Raw genomic sequence first — 17,228 nt, forward strand, 5'->3', positions numbered from 1 at the left:
TTCAGTCTCATTAGCAATCATACTTTACTGTAAATTACTGATATGTTTTAATAACAAGCAGGATGTCATCACAATAAGAATTAAACTAATAATAATAATTTAATACTGTAGATCATTTTATATTTGAACTACTGTTCCCTTTCTTGTAAAAGGTAGTTAATTAATGTATCCCTGACTCGCTCTCCAGTTTGTGTTGCTGCCTGGCAATCATTTGGGGCATTATTCATTTCCTCTTGTTCTAGCCATTCTTCAGGGAATTCATTCAAAAAAGTTTCACATATATTATGCAATGTACAACAGCACTCTGCAACATCAGGTACAAAAAGTGTAGATAAATCATTTCTTTTCATTAAACATCTCCATCTTCCTTTCAATCTGCCAAATGCATTCTCCACCACCATCCTTGCCCTTGACAACTTATAATTAAAATATCTCTTTTCTGCACTTAATGCTCCATTGTCCCTGAATGGTTTTATTAACCATGGCATTAATGGGTATGCAGCATCCCCAATAATAAACGGAGTAATTGTTGTGTTATTGAATCTTTTGTCTAGTTCCTTTCCAACAACATTGCCTCCCTGAAATTGTGCATATATGGATGAATTTGCAAAAACTCGTGCGTCGTGAACACGACCTGCCCAGCCAACATTTATATTCCAAAACTTATATGAGGAGTCAACAACTGCCTGTAAAATAATTGAATAAAAGCCCTTTCTGTTGTGATAGTCAGCTGGTACTTCTTTAGGAGCCAGAATTGGAATGTGTGTGCCATCTATGGCCCCTGAAATAAAAAAAAGAACAAACTTAATTAATCAGATATTCTGAATTAGACTTTACACAAAGTGTTCCATCAGATTTTCTGAATTAGACTACACAAAGTGTAATCTCATTTTAATTTCAGAAATGTGTGTTTCTTTGTTAGAGAATTTCTGTATATTTTTTTGCGCTGTCTCATATTTTCTTTTATATCAGGGCTCTTGAAAAAGTATATCTGTGTTACATTTCTGTTGTCGAAAACTGATTAGTGTATGCAGAGACATATATAATACACATGTGTATATATGTCTCTGGTGTATGGTAAGGAGAATATATACAATGTTAGGTTGGTCACAAAAATCTTCGCAAATGTTGTAAAATTTGGTTATATCGGAGACCTATATACGTGTTTCTTGCTAGATATACAATTTTAGTATACATATTTCATAAACTTACCTATAGTGTTTGGAAATCCCCATTTGTTTTGAAATCCGTCAATAATATCTTTAAACTTTTCTGTGGTTGGGTTTCTAATGAATCGTGGTGCTAATGTCTCATCAATGCTTGTAACCACATCATGGAAGACAGAACAAGCCGTACTTCTAGCAATCCCAAACAAATGAGCAACAGTCCTGTATTCACAATTTGTTGCCAACTTCCATAGGGTACTTGCAATTTTGAAGTCCACTGTCAAAGCTTTTCTAAACGGAGTATCATATTTAACTAACGTATCATGTAAATTTTCTTTTAAAAAATCAAATGTTTCTTTGTTGATTCTGAAGTTTTGGATCCATTCTTCATCAGTAAAACCTGGAACTATACAGTCCCACCAATTCCGTGAACGGGGTTTGCTCCATATCCTCCTTTCTGCCGGTTGTAAATTTGAGCGTCTATTCATCAGTAATAAGTTGTTTCTTGCCATCAAATACATCCTCATTCTTCTCAACCTAGCAAACCTATTTTTTCGCTTTAAATTTGTAATCTTCCGCCGATTTTTCCGTATCAGTGACAAAAGAAAGAAGAACAGTACCGTGGCGGTTTCCATTTCGTTTGTTGTCACAGACGCTGTTTACAAGATGTTGCGCATGCGTGTCTATTTTTGTTGAAGGGAAAAACCCAAAGTGGGGTAATTCTTTTTCAAGTGTGAACCGGTGTAATTAATTCGGATTAACTAACCTGGGTTCGACCCGGTTTAGATTTCATAGTGTGAACACGGTATTATTGTTCAAAATATTTGAAGAAATTAAACAAAAGCTCTGTTATTTCACTTTTGACGATGCGAATTTAAGCATGGATGCAATTTGGGTACTACTCATTAAAGAATCATTGATGGTTTGGAGGTCACTTCAGACCAATTTTTCTATGATTCCACATGGATTCAAAATTAAATTTGTGAAACCATATAGGAATAATGATACATCTACAAAATAAACACATAATGAAAACTTTTGTCTGAAGCATAAATAAACGTAGGTTAAAAACTGTCAAAATAGGTGCAATTTGGGTACCCTCGCGTTAACTATGTATTCGTTATTTTTTTTCAGTGTTGGTTGCATTTCTGTAAACATTGACAATGCAATGTTCAACTCCTTTTACAGTTAAACCTGTACCGTTTTAACTATGAAGTTTTGAATAAATTACCTAGAATGGAAACTTTTTCTGCATTACTATTTTTTTCAAAGGTCACAATATAGGTCTGTGCGGCATATTTTCAATTCATATTAGCCGAACTTCTAAGAAACACTAACTCTAAATTTCTTAACTACCCCTACCTTCAGGCTTGACTTTAGACTACCACAGATTTCCATATCACCAATATGCATTTGTATATTTCCTGGTAACATTCCCAAGTTATGTCTCTATGCGATGAAACATAGAGATCATAACTGGGAACCAGTACGTAAACAAAATTAAATGTATGTGAATACATGTATAATATATCTCACAAAAAGAGGCGTGGTTTGAGAAACACCTGTATTTACAAAGTGCAACCTATACAAACATTTATTTAAATAGAAAAGGGGCCTCGGTGGCCGAGTGGTCTTAGTAGTTACTATTGTACTCACTAGTCAGTCAACACTGAGGTTGTGAGTTCGAACCCCACTCGACTCCAATCTTAATTGACTAGGATTGTCAGTTTTTCTGTCGTAGGTCGGTAGTTTTCTCCGGGCACTCCGGCTTCCTCCACCAATAAACACTGGCCGCCACGAAATAACGGTGCTTAAAAGTGAAAAAAAGTTTTCCTTTTACAGTACATTTTATACACCCATCCCTGATGCAGTTTCTTTACGAACTTGAAAACAAGACTTTATTTATTGCCAGCTTACCCTGTGTTCATGTTTTCTGACATGAAATACCTAGAAGCTGTTTAAAACTATTCTGATAACAAATTGAAAGCATTTCAGAATACTATAAATGTAATGTTTATCAATCAGTCAATCATTTAACACATTCAAGATTATATAAAGTATCCAATCTTACCTTTGTCTCTAGTCCACATATTACTGTTTGCCTATTTCTCAAAGAAAATTTACAATTTCTGCCTCAAATGGTAAGTTTGGAAATCTTGTCACAAGAGAATCAGGTCTAAAAGGTAAAATCACAAAATACTGAACTTAGAGGAAAATTTAATCGGAAAGTTCATAACCACCACATAGTTAGGCAAATATATGAACTAGAAGTGTTAAAACAAAGACATTTTTGCAATAGTTGTATGTATGCAGATAAGAATTTGATGTGTGAATTCACTAAAAGTTTTATAGAAATGGCTACTCACATCTGATTTTTTATAACTTACAAGCACAGTTATTGTTTTCTTTACCAAAAGTCTTTAAAATAATGAAATTATAGCAATAACAAGTTAAATTATTAGTTTTACGAACCAGGAGGTAGGCATTTTTCTCTGTCTTTTTTGTCCCTGGGGCCTGAAATTTTCTTAATTATTCTGTCGTTTCTAGCAATATCAAGTACATATTTAGGATAGAACACACTATTGTATTTTTTATTGTGGTATTTTTGTATTTCTTTTTATGTCGCGGTGACAAAATATCACATTTAGGTGTTACGGTTTACTTGTGGGTTGTCGAAAGGAAAAACACTTTCTATATGAGTTAATTTCATTAAAACTTTTGTATGTTCTCTTTTTTCTACCTAAATAGGTTGCATTCCTGTAAATATTGACAATGCAATTTTCCATAAGAACTCCTTCTATTACGGCTAAAACTACCAATTTTATGTAAAGTTTTGAAAAAAGATATATATCAAGAATGGAAAGTTTATATGCACTCCTATTTTTTTCAAAGGTCAAAATATAGTCTCTATGAGATGAAACATAGAGATCATCACTGGGAACCAGTACGTAAACAAAATTAATTGTCTATAAATATTACATATCTCCCCAAAAGTAGATGTACGTGCTTTGAGAAACAGCTGTATTTACAAAGTGCAACGTGTAAGCCCGGATTAGGTATACTAGAAGTTAAACATAGAATTGGGTGTCACTTTATCTAAACAATAGACAAAGTAGCAAAAAATGCCTACAATTGAGGAATGTTACATAAGTAATAATGACACTATGGATAAGTAATGATATTCAGATTACAGAAAAGTATATAAAAAAGTAAAAGGGCAAAAATACTAAACTGCGGGGAAGATTCCTAACTAACTAGATTCAATTTGTAGGAATTATACCAATGAAAATCAAAATTGGTCAAATTTGTTGTTAGAAATCGTGTTAGCTCAAACTTTTTATATTAGTTATTCTAATGTCAAATTACAGTGTTAACAATGCTACAATAGGGTAGTGCAGTATTTATTTTGCATTTTTCATTTGTTTAGAATTGAAATCTATGAAACCTGTTTATTGTTAAAGGTTAACGGTAAGAAGATAGATTTGAACGACAATTTCATATGATCTTCGTTTTTATTGAGTTTCTCGTTGAATTGTTTTATTACTTATTAAAATATACTTATATATGAATAACAAAACAAACAAAAACACGGTTTTTTTTTTATTTCAGAAGAATCATTACTGGTATTTCAAGTTGTCGGAATAAGCCCGGATAACTGTAATTTTGAATTTATATTTGTTCTGTTAAACCATTAATCCACACCTGGGTTTAAACAAAATTTCGACATTGAGACATGTTAAAGAACGTTGAGAAATATCATCAGGCGAAATCTATTAACACCATGAAAAGGAATGAATTGAATTCGAGTAGTAGGCAAGCAATTGACATTCATGGAAATAATGAGTTCATTCCTCTTTCATTAATTTGGAAACTAAAAAATAGAAATTTTGAAACATTTACGAAATCCGAAAAGGGATTCATCAATGACATATGGGGGGATGTTTATACAATGATCACTAATAGATGTTTAAAAGTTTTGCCTTCGAATCACATCAGGAACAGAGGAAGTCGTAAAAGAAATAAACATGGTGTTCTCATGTGGGACAGCAGCAAACAGGCTAGTTCAGATGTAAATCCATTAATTTCATCGGGTGAAAGACTAAATACTTTCACAAATTGGTCGATTTCTAGTTGTAAGTGGTGGCCTAGAATGTTATCTGATGCTGGGTTTTATTACAATCACACCGACTTGGAATGTTTTCAGTGCAGATTCCGAACAAACCCTACAAACTGGCTTCCAAATGAAACACCAAAGGAAGCTCATGCACGAATTAGTCCAAAATGTGCATTTGTAAAATTGTACAAGCAATCTGCACGATCGGATAAACCTAAAAGTCCAGAACAAATAAGTAGTTGTGATCGTCCAATAAATCACAAAGATAACTTTAATATGAAACACAGTATATCCGAACAAAATGGCAATTTCACACCTGAGTATGTCGTTGTTCCTCATCAAAACACGAATGTAATGCAGACAAGGGCCCTTGTAAAACCATTGCTTTCAAATGATGATAATGCATTTCATAGAGGAGGGATTCATTCAGATAATTCAAACATACAATCACCAAGTGACATTAAAACAGCGACGTCTACTGTTTGTGATTCTGCAAACAATCCAAGTTATACGGAACATTCAATCCAACCGACTATAGATGCTATGAATAGTCAACTCACAATTGACGGTTTTCAATCTAGAATTCAGGCACCAGAAGAGCCAGAATATAGGTATCCTCAATATCATACATACTCGTCAAGATATCAATCTTATGGAAATTGGCCGTTCCCACACAAACAAACAGCTCATAGTTTATCAGAAGCCGGGTATTTTTACACAGGTAAGTTTATCTTAATACTTTTACACTACAGATTGTACTTGAAAATGATTGTTTACATTCCGTACGTTTTTGTTGACCAATTTTTGCGCCTTATGTCCACTATTCACTAGGTACACAGAACGACGGATTACAATTATAAAAAAAAACAATAGAAATACAAGGATTCAAAAACATAAAGATCTAACATTAATCAGTCTCTCTTAAGACTAATGATTTTTTTTTGTAAACGAAACGCGCGTCTGGTGTAAATATAAAAATTTAATCCTGGTATCTGATGAGTTTATTTAGAAGATGACAATTGGGAGTATAGTGTAATGAAACATATTGAATTGTAATTTACCATTTACATTAGATTATTAATCTTGTAGTTTGTTAGTTACTAAGAAGTTAGTTTGATCGAAATGTGTGATCAAATAGTTTCTTATGGAGGTCTTAGCTATGAATGTTTATGTAAAAAAAGGACAAAGTTTCAATCTAAATCGACACAAAAAAAATTCGGTTCGTTTGCTAGAGGACACCTATTTTTTCCAAAATTTTGGATTTGCACCTGAAGTTAACATTTATAGTTTAGATTAGAACTGACATAGATTTGATATGATGGATTAAATGTTGCAGATCTAGAAAAAAAAAGTCATTTTGGTTTTACGTCTGCAAATTAAGACATATGCAATACTTAGTATGCTATTTTGTAAATATCACAATTATATATAGATATACGCATTATTTTTACATGGGTCCATTCTGTGTTAATATTCTTTTTTGTATCGTTTAATTATTGTGTACTGCTTATTTTGAACCCTAGGTGAAAATGACATTGTTCGATGTTTTTGTTGTGACCTGGGGTTAGCAGAATGGGATCCAAAGGATAACCCATGGACTGAACACGCACGTCACAATCCTAGATGTATATTTTTGTTAACGGAAAAAGGAAAACAATTCATTGATGATATCCAGAAAGACTGGCGAAAGGTTTGTATTCAGTTCATACGGCTATAAACAAACACATGAAATAGTATAAAGTGCTGTAAACAGTAAACAAATAACCCATTCGAAGTTACATATTCTAATGATTTTTGTCTCTAAGTAATTGTAACATTTATTATATGTGTGCAAAACTAACACCGCATATAAAGATTAGGTCACCACTTGCGCACTGTATGACAAACGTCCATTGTCCTTTGTCCTTGACCTTATTTCAGGGTTTAGCGACTGCTTTAAAAAAAATGGTTTTGATATGAATTTTTCATTTGTTAAGAGTATTCGGATAACTATATGTGGAATATTGGTTTCTTGCAATGGTTACATGTCTGACAGACAGAGTTCACATGACCTTGGCCTTAATTCATGGATCAAGGTCAAATTCACAGAAACTGTACGCGGTAGGTCAACAATATATGGTGTATGGAATAATTTTAAGGCGAACATATTAGTCAGGCAAGTTTCATCTTGCCTTGACCCTTGTCTTCATTATTAATTAAATGGTTAATGTTAAGTTGATGTGTTTCAGTCGGTTTTTAATAATTATATTAACTAGGTCAATTTTATTTGGTTTGAATGATTGTAAAGTGTAGCATGTACCATATGACTATCTCATTGCATGGTTGATTTGGTCAATGTGAGTTTTGTGTACACATAAACAAGAAGATGTGGTATGAGTGCCCATGCGACAACTCTCCGTCGAAGTCGCAAGGTGTAAAAAGTAAACAATTATAGGTTAATATAATTCGGTATTCAGCACGAGGCCTTGGTTCACACCATACAGCAAGCTATAAAGGATCCCAAAATGACTAGTGTAAAACCCTTCAAAAAGGAAATCCAACGGTCTTATGATATTAAAAAAAAAAGAAAATCACTCTAAACCACACCAACAAACGACCACCCCGGAACAACAGGCTCAATATAATGTCTGTCTGAGAGAAATTATCTGCCCTGACCTTCTTGTCATGATTCTTCAAAAATGTTAATTGTATCAGTTGTAAAACAAGCATGTGAACTATTGTTGTTTAAAACAGTTAGATAGTCAGTGTTCCTGACACATCTGTTTGACTGAAAACGTTCAATATATTCCTTGGTTGTGTAGAATGCTATTGATTTGTAAAAAAATACGATATATGTGCAATTTGTATCAAAATGAATGAATACACGCATCTCTATTAGAATGAATAATCAAACAAATTTACATCATTAGGAAAGTGATATCACATTTGCATTTGCATGAGTGCATAACCAAGAGTGGAGGATAAAGTTAGGTCAAAATACACTACAAACCATTAAAAGTCTGAAATGGCCTATATCTGTACTTGACTTTACTGATTTTTACTCGACCAGTCTGAATTCGTCTGAGATTTACTTGATAATACTTGACTGTAGTCTGAACCATACTTAACAGTCTGAATGTGTACTTGACCAGTTCTTAACCGTTTTATACTAGTCTGAACCGTACTCGACCTAGTCTGAACCATACTCGACCAAGTCTTAACCAAACTAGACCTATTCTTTGTATCTATCAACTGAATTTTATCAATTTAGATTTTCTTTTGATAAAAATGAAATTTGAACAACAACTTGAAATTAAAAATGTACAGTATTGAAATTAAAATTTCACAATAATCAATCATAATATAACTTCAACTCAATATTAATCAACACTTACATAATAATATATATCAACTTTTAAAATATAAATAAAACAAGCTGATCAAATAATCTAAAAAAATATTTTTAATATTATTCAAAATTTTATGAATATTTCGGAAGTATTGTATGGTAACTGGACTAATTTCACCATTAACTTAAGCCTAGTATAGATTTATGGTGTCAGTTGAGTTCAGGTAATAATGCAGTGAATGTTTTTTATAAAGATATATATAAAATAGTATATAAAACAACTAATAAATTAAAAAAAAACGAGATCTTAATTGTTTTGTTTTATTAAACCAATAATTTAATATATAATCATTATAATAGAATTTCCATAGCAATCATTGATAACCTTTTTAAAAAAGGAAATGTATTCCAAAGTAACAGTAACAAACATTTTCAATTAATTTAATATTTTTTGTCAAATTAATCTGGCATACATAAAGCACTTTAATATGTTCTAATTACCTCAGTACATGTGTGTTTTACAGGTAAAAAGAAAGCCCTATTTCTTAAATTCGTGTATTACTTATCTAGTACATACATGTATATTCGAAAGGCCTTGTTATTTAATTTAAACAGGATGTTGCAATTTTGAATCTATGTTGCTGTTATTTAGAATTTAATACCTCTGACCAGGTGTGGTCTTATTTATGAGTTTTTCCCCAAGCAGAGGTTATACTTTATATTTCACCACTTATCAGAAAAACAATTTTATTTATCTATTTAATTTTATCCCTTTTTGATATAAATTATATATACATGTAATATATTTTTTTTATTCTAAATATAATCAGAGATATATTTTTTTTATAAGGTTAACATCTTTTATAAATTTTGTTGGCTGTTGTTATATATGTCAGTTAAAAAGAAATTTATTTTAACAGTTAAAAAAGTAAAGGTTTTTTTGGTCTAGTATGGTTCAGACTGGTCGAGTATTGTTCAGACCTTTGGTTAAGTATGGTTTAGACTGAAAAAATAGGTCGAGTACATGTCGAGAATGGGTTAAGACTGTTTTAGACTGGTCGAGTAATAGTTCAGACTATTTTCAACGGCAAAACCCCAAAGGGTCAAGTACGATTCAGTACAGTCAAGTATGGTTCAGACTGGGGTCGAGTAATGTCAAGTAAAAATCAGACCAATTCAGACTGGTCGAGTAAAAATCAGTACAGTCGAGTACAGATATAGGCCATTTCAGACTTTAATGGTTTGTAGTGATAGTGATTTGTTAATGCCGACAATGTAAACAGAGAAAAAAAGCAAACTTTCAATAAATAAAGGGTGGTATGGCCCTTACACCCCCGCCTCGACCTGACTTTATTTCAATTTTTTTTTATAATTGACATATTTCATCTTTAAACGGCTATGTTAAGAAAACAATAGTGTAATGGTGTAATCTGATGAACAACAGGATTAAATCAGCTCATTTCAGTCTACAGATCTTTTCATTCAATTGTCTTAAGAAAAAGATATACAAATTGAAAGCGGGTATTTTGGAAACCACTAGAAGAAAACTCTCCTTAATGTTTACCCAATTAACTTCAATATTACTTTTAAATCAATTAGGGGTTAACTGTATTGTATTTCACACTTGGCCTTAGTAAACCAGGATAGTTTTTATACGACCGCAAAAATGTTTTTGTGATCGTACAATATGGTATGATGTCGTCTGCGTTGTCGTCGTCGTCTGCGTCGTCGTCCGAAAACACTTTGGTTTCCGGACAATTACTTTAGTTTAAGAGAATGGATCTGTATGAAATTTTTTAAGAAGGGTCAATACCACCAGAGGAAGGTTTCGATTGATTTTGGGGATGATTGTTCCAACCGTTGAGGAATTAGGAGCCCAAAAGTGGCCTAAAAGAAGCATTTGTCTAGTTTCAGGATAATAACTTGTTTTTAAGTATTTTGATTGCTCTACAATTGTACCACAATGTTTAATACCACAAGAAGAAGTTTGTGAATTATTTTAGGGGTTATGGGGGCTAACAGTTTAGGAATTCGGGAGCCAAAAAAGGCCAAATTAAACATTTTTCTAATTTCCAGACAATAACTTTTGTTTAAGTGAATGGATATCTCTGAAATTGTACTACAAGGTTCCATACTACAAAGGAACGACTAGGATTGGGTTTTAGGGTTATTGCATAAAAGGGGGTTTCAAAAAGGTTGGGTGGGGGATAATTTTGTCAAATCTTTTTAGCGGATTCATATTTTTTGTAAATTTTTTAAAAATTTTAATTTTTTAAAAGTTTCAAGAAGAAATCTTCAATTGCAAAGTATTTGCACAATAGATTTGTGACATCTTTGACCAAATTTATTTTGTGTCAGAAACCTATATTATGTCAAAAATGTGTTCACAATCCAAATTCAGACAGTATCAAGCTTGAATATTGTGTCCACATTTGCCCCAACTGTTCAGGATTCAAACTCTGCGGTCGTATCAGGCTGCTCTCAGCGAAGCTTATTATTTAAATTTAAATTGAGTTTAACGCGTAGACGTTTTTATACTTTTCGTACACTTCTGAGTGGTTAAGATATCGACAAAAGAAAAAATTTATGGCACAAAATGTGTCTTTTTAGTTTCATTTTGAAACATTACATACACAAAAAATGTGGCTTTCCTTTGTTACCACGGTTAAAGACTAGTAGGATGTGAAATCTAACCATGAAAAATATTTGTCAAATGAAATTATGAATCTAAAAGAATGGCATTAGAAGATGCAATTATCACTGTTAATTCGGTTTGCCCTGTCTGTCTGATGCAAAGTAATCTCTTTTTTTCAATTTGCAATTATAATTCTGTTAATTGTCACGACGTCGCAAAAACATTTATTATTTATTTGAGACATGTTTCGAAGCAACACCGATACGGACGAGTTTTTAGTGAGACCCTTTTCTTAAATATCAATTTACTGTATCGGCTGATGGGATACTCACCAAATATGAACTTTTTCATTTGATTTGGTAAACTTGTAAGTATTTAAAAATTTTATTTTACAGATATATAACCCAAAACATGCCGCTTTTGACGATAAGGAATCGCGTATAGCAACATTTGATGATTGGAGACGAGACATTGAACAAACCCCTGAAATCAATGCACATACATAATTTGTTAGAATTGTCTTGAGCACCCAATTATCCCGTAACGTTGGGAGGAGATGTTGCAACGGTACAATTTGTAAAATCAGTTTAAAAAGGCTAGACTCTTAAGATATGTACATAACAAAAATATTCCCCAAAAGACTGAAGGCACAGTATTGATTCAAGATTACTCGCTGTAACTGTTTAAATATTATTATTGTTAATATTATAAACGCATACCAAAATGTTCTTTTAAAATTTTGGAGAATAAATACAGACTTACACTCTTCACACGGAAGAGTTCCTGTTTATGTTTGAAACTACGACTTTTTTTTGTAGGCGAGGACGATGTTGTCCGCTGTCATTATTGTGATGGAGGACTACGTAACTGGGAACCAGGAGACGTTCCATGGGAGGAACATGCGCGCTGGTTTCCATTCTGTAAATTTGTTATCAAAATGAAAGGGCGAGAGTATATAGAGGAAATAAGAGCTAAATATGAGGTGAGTGTATTTTCAACACCATTTGTGTCTTTAGGCGCATTAACTGGTTTTCGCTGTCATTATTTTAACTTTTGTTTGGTTCATAATCACACCTTTTGTTTGCAGGACAAGACCGACAAGCATTTGTAACGTTTGGGAAGCGAACGATACAATTACAAATAATATTAATGTACAAAGGTAACATGATAAATGACGGTGTCCGATTTTATATAATTCAGATACAAATATAACGCTTTATGAAAACTGAATACATTCCGAAAGAGATATAACCATGTCCTAAGTATGTACATGTACAAAATGTAGCACCAATTAAAAAACTTAAAATAGAATGTTCTTAATCAATCAGTCTTTATTTTAATGGCAGTTACCTTTAGTTAATGCTTGTAAAGGAATATTATTATACTTTCCTCTTTATATCTTTGTAAAATAAAATCTGTAAATACTTCTAAGGAGAGACAGCGCTCGGGAAATCAAGCAGAGATCAGTAACAACAGAAGCTTAGACTTGCCAGGTATTTATCTTACAAATCAAAACCAAAATTTACCTTAAACAAGCATTCCATTTTGTTTCTTTTGATAATCATGATGATTATTCGGACTTAACATTCTGAAAATCAAACCAAAATACACAGAAATCATTTACCATATGTCAATTTACGGCCTTCAACAATGGGAAAAAAAATATACCGCATAATCAGCTTATCAGCCCCGAAGTGACAGATGTAAAACTTTTATAGGACAATATCGTATAATACCGATTTCCTTGTGCTGTACACTTGATAAATAAGGGGAACTTAATAAGAAAGTAGGATATTCATTTAAGAAAAAGTCTTTAAAAGAGTAATACAACTCTACATGAAAAATGTGTCCGTCCTTGTTTTTGTACAGTAACATAATTAATGAACTGTAAAATGGTGCAACACTCAATGAGGTGTATGCATCCGAATACGCATTTATCTGTCAATTTTCTGACAACGGGGACCCCAAAAATCAAATGCACGAAAATCAAATGCACGAAAGCCAATGATCTAGTGTATAAAACCAAAACGTACCACTTAAAGTATGTCAATACCGAGCATGTGTCTACAAGGAAGATAGTATTATGGGAACCCAAGTTTCAATGTGCTTTCATGTTTGTTATTCATCCTGTTTTTGAATTGAAGTCCTAATACAATGAAAATTTGTACTCGCTTAATAAAATATTGTTGGCAATTTCCACTTAGTATCAAAACCGTAGCAATATGTGTTTTCTTTTATATTTTCACAGCAACACAATTTACTTCAATAAAAAAGCCTGAAGAGAAAGGTAATTTAATCATTTTGTTATAAAATAAGGGTTTTTTAACGCTGAAATTCTATTCTACGACAAGTTTCTTTATTATCTCTTTTCATTAAGCTCTAAATGTACGAGTTGTTTCTGTTAGTATGAAAAGCAATTAAAAAGCTAGCAAACATTTTCAGTGACATTAAACAGCTGTACTAATTATGTTCTACAGAGTCATCCATGGACTCATTGCAATTCCATCGCTAGACTAACTCCTTGTACATGTACAGATACTAGAACAAGCAAATTACATACTCGATCATTTCGACAAATATCCACCTCAAAAGACAGTTACAAATAGTCATTTTTCCACAAACAATAATCCAATGGAACATTTTGCCACAAGTTGTGATAGCATGTCAGACAATTGAAACCTTAAGAGAATAGTTGGTACCATCTGTTCTCCACAACATAAATATCAATGTGCACATATTTTGTATCACTTGTAGTCTTTTCTATGATGAAAATATCACCATTTTTAAAGTAATCTACAAATTAAAACAATATTTTTTTGTTCTACTATAATTTTATTTACACACTCCGCGCATTCAACTGTTAGTAATCTTCAATTTAAATCAAGCTGAAACTGTATATCAGAAGAAGAAGGAAAGAGAAAATGAATTATGTGCATAATCAGTGTAATCCTTTAGATTTTAAAATCTTTTAATTACATTTATTTTTTGGTCAAGCTTAAAACTTTTGATATCAATAATCATTTTTCATTCCACAGGCAAATTTAGCTCACGTAAATTTCACATGAAACTCAAATGGGAATTTAATTTCAATTCATCTCAAACGAGCTTATACATGAAACTCACGTGAACTTAAAAAATAAAAGAAATAGGTGTTGTTTTTGATTTCAAATATATTTAAAAATTGAAATTTTATTTCAAATACTATATTTTCAAAATTCAAGTGAGTTTCACGTAACATTCTTGTGCGTTTCACCTGATCCTCGCATAAACTGACATCAAGCTCATTTCAGGCGAAATTCACATGAGTTCAAATTTTCGTGATTTTTTTGTGTGTAAAAATTGGTTAAAGTACCGCTAATTATAACTTTCAACTCTTTAGAAATGCACTGGCTTGAATGCGTAGTAGTCCATTTTTGTCCGGTTTAGTAATCAGTTTGCAAAGGAAACGATTTGAGTTAAAAGTGTGTAATGATAAACCGCATACTAGGATGAATTATATGACTGTTCTTCTTTCGGTTACATATACAATTCTTAAGAATTATGAAAAAAATACAATTTAAGAACAAAATAATTTTCACGAAATTATTTAATCATTTTCACAAAATTATTTAATCTAATGATTGTGTTAATATCCGACATGTTTGCACTTCTAGCTATCTTTTAAATCATGTAAGGTGTAAATTGTATGTTTGGTCTTGTATTTTAACATTAATATAACTGTGATTAGTCTGCACTGTTATTAGTTTATAAAATTATTTGTAATAATATTTGTTTTCGATAGATCCTCAAAAACTTAAGGAAATAAATAAACAATTGAAAGACAAAATGAAATGTATCCGATGTAGAACCAATGATATTTGTATGCTGTTTGTAAACTGTGGCCATCGACAGACATGTGAGGAGTGTGCTGACCTTATGGACTTCTGTCCAATTTGTGATACAAGGATAAAGAAAAGATTGAAGACGTTTTTGTCATGAAGGCCCATATCAAAGGTTATTACTCTTTATATTACTATCATACAGAAATTCAGACAGAACGTACACTGCAACAAAAGTAAAAAGGCAATCACATAGATGAATAATTGTTAGTTGTTTAACGTCAAGTAACAAATTTATCGTGAATTTTCAAGACGATCATTAAAAAATAGACGAAACATGACATTTTTTCCCCAGTATTTCTAGGCCGTCAGAGCCTGTGCGCATAATGAATAGAACATTTTCATATTACCGACTTTTGACGATTATTCGACAGGTTACCTACTCTATGGAAGGTAGATATGTATGTACTGGTAAATTCCTTATTTATCCTAAGAATCCATCGAGAGCTACAAGGGTACAGTGGAATAAATGTACACTCCCTATAGGGATTAATGGAGATGTGTCACTAACGTTTTTATAATGTTCAATATATACAAATTCCCACTACAACACCAGGAAGTGTTAGGACGTCGGGCAGAATCTGTTATAAGTGTGGAGGAAGCTGGAGTACTCGGAGAGAACCACCCGGCTGCTCGGCGGACACAGAAAAATCAAAAAGATTTTAGCAGATTGATATCAAAGTCGGGAGCATCTTTGGCCAACCGGAGCCTCTAAAGTACCCATTTTAGTTAAAACTCAGGTCTGGTTACCAGAGATGGACACCCTTGCATTCTGTCAATAACAAGCAACCAAATATAGCACAATCATATATATGATCGGTGCAATTTGGTGGGATATTTACTGTTTTCCGAGGATTTAGTCATGTTTAGAAAGCATTTAAACAGTTAACTTTTCCTCAAATTGTACAGATTAAAATCTTGAATTTACTTATTTACGTTGCCCTTGTCTGACCAAGTACCAGAATGCCCTACCAAAGAGAAGGTATCCTGTCAAAAAATATTAATTCCGGAGTATAAGGGCGGTAATATGAAAATGGACTATTCGCCCTTATGTGCAACGACTAGGAAGCGAATATCTAGCATAATAAAACAAAAAAACAAAAGAAATGCAATGGAAGCTAGGATTAACGAATGGAATGTAATGCCTCAAGCAGAGCAGAAAAAATGGGAGCAGAGCAAGACTTCTCATTTTAGGTAATGGTGACGTAAGCAAATCCGTTGATGTAGACTAACTAACAGACAATTATTTCACTTTAAAATGTATGAATGTATGTAATAATATGTTTGATATTTTTACAGATGTATGCTGTCTCCAAAAGAATGAATCATCAAGAGAAATAAAAAAAAAAAAACCATTGGTGCCACCATTTGTATTCAGAGATATTGACAAATCAAATCAAAGCACTATAAGCGTTATGGCAGTTAACCAAAAACCAATTTTTACGGCAAATGTAATTATAAAAACTGTGGTAGTGTTGCTGCATGCAATTGTTGTTTTAAAGATTTGAAAGAACAAACTTTAAACATTCGTATATTGTTCATGTATGTTTTTTAATGAATTGATTAGGGAAAATTAATTGATATTTTGTTAATGTTTTCAAGGCAATGCATATATATGTATATACTTTAATGGTGAGTCTGCAGTGTTACAAGTTCGCAATTATTGAATTTGTTCTAGTTGGTAGTTGACGTTGGTAAAAGTTGACTTTTAGTGGTACAAGTTGACGTAGTACGAGATTGTAATAGTATGAATGGAAAAAAAAAGATACGGATATAGTTGATAGTTATCAAAGGTACGAAGATATATGTGCAAGCCTGGGGTAATGGTAATTTGTATTTGTAATGCATTGTAATATTACATCTTTTTGATGTAATGCTAAGTAATTTGTAATGCACATTTTCTACATTACAATTACATGTAATGTAATGATTTCTTTAGTTAAAATCAATGTAATGCCTCCATTACTGTGCATTACTTTTCATTACAAATTGGTAAAATACAGAAAATTGAAAAAAATTGTAAAATGAAAATGAAATATTGTCAAAAACAAAAGAAAATATTGAAAAAAAATGATTGTCACAGTTAGTTACTGTATTATATAAATTG

At 32.2% G+C, this 17,228-nt stretch overlaps 3 protein-coding genes across 3 annotated transcripts; 2 read left to right on the forward strand and 1 right to left on the reverse strand.

Moving 5' to 3' along the window:
- Window positions 1-85: 85 nt before the first annotated feature.
- Window positions 86-1,973, reverse strand: LOC139493220 (uncharacterized). Its single transcript, XM_071281441.1, has 2 exons — window positions 1,213-1,973; window positions 86-781 (listed from the first exon to the last, which is right to left on the reverse strand). Exons 1-2 carry the CDS (start codon window positions 1,799-1,801, stop codon window positions 129-131), a joined length of 1,242 nt encoding a protein of 413 aa, XP_071137542.1. The 5' UTR covers window positions 1,802-1,973; the 3' UTR covers window positions 86-128.
- Window positions 1,974-5,115: 3,142 nt separating this feature from the next.
- Window positions 5,116-11,749, forward strand: LOC139492288 (baculoviral IAP repeat-containing protein 3-like). The gene is made up of 3 exons (XM_071280506.1): window positions 5,116-6,001; window positions 6,804-6,970; window positions 11,639-11,749. The coding sequence occupies exons 1-3, from the start codon at window positions 5,116-5,118 to the stop codon at window positions 11,747-11,749; spliced, it is 1,164 nt and encodes a 387-aa protein (XP_071136607.1).
- Window positions 11,750-12,052: 303 nt separating this feature from the next.
- On the forward strand, window positions 12,053-16,751 carry LOC139493224 (baculoviral IAP repeat-containing protein 7-like). The gene is made up of 5 exons (XM_071281446.1): window positions 12,053-12,225; window positions 12,676-12,736; window positions 13,492-13,530; window positions 15,025-15,236; window positions 16,421-16,751. The coding sequence occupies exons 1-4, from the start codon at window positions 12,181-12,183 to the stop codon at window positions 15,219-15,221; spliced, it is 342 nt and encodes a 113-aa protein (XP_071137547.1). The 5' UTR covers window positions 12,053-12,180; the 3' UTR covers window positions 15,222-15,236; window positions 16,421-16,751.
- The last annotated feature ends 477 nt before the right edge of the window (window positions 16,752-17,228 follow it).

This window comes from Mytilus edulis, chromosome 10, assembly GCF_963676685.1.
Source record: "Mytilus edulis chromosome 10, xbMytEdul2.2, whole genome shotgun sequence".
NCBI lineage: Eukaryota > Metazoa > Mollusca > Bivalvia > Mytilida > Mytilidae > Mytilus > Mytilus edulis.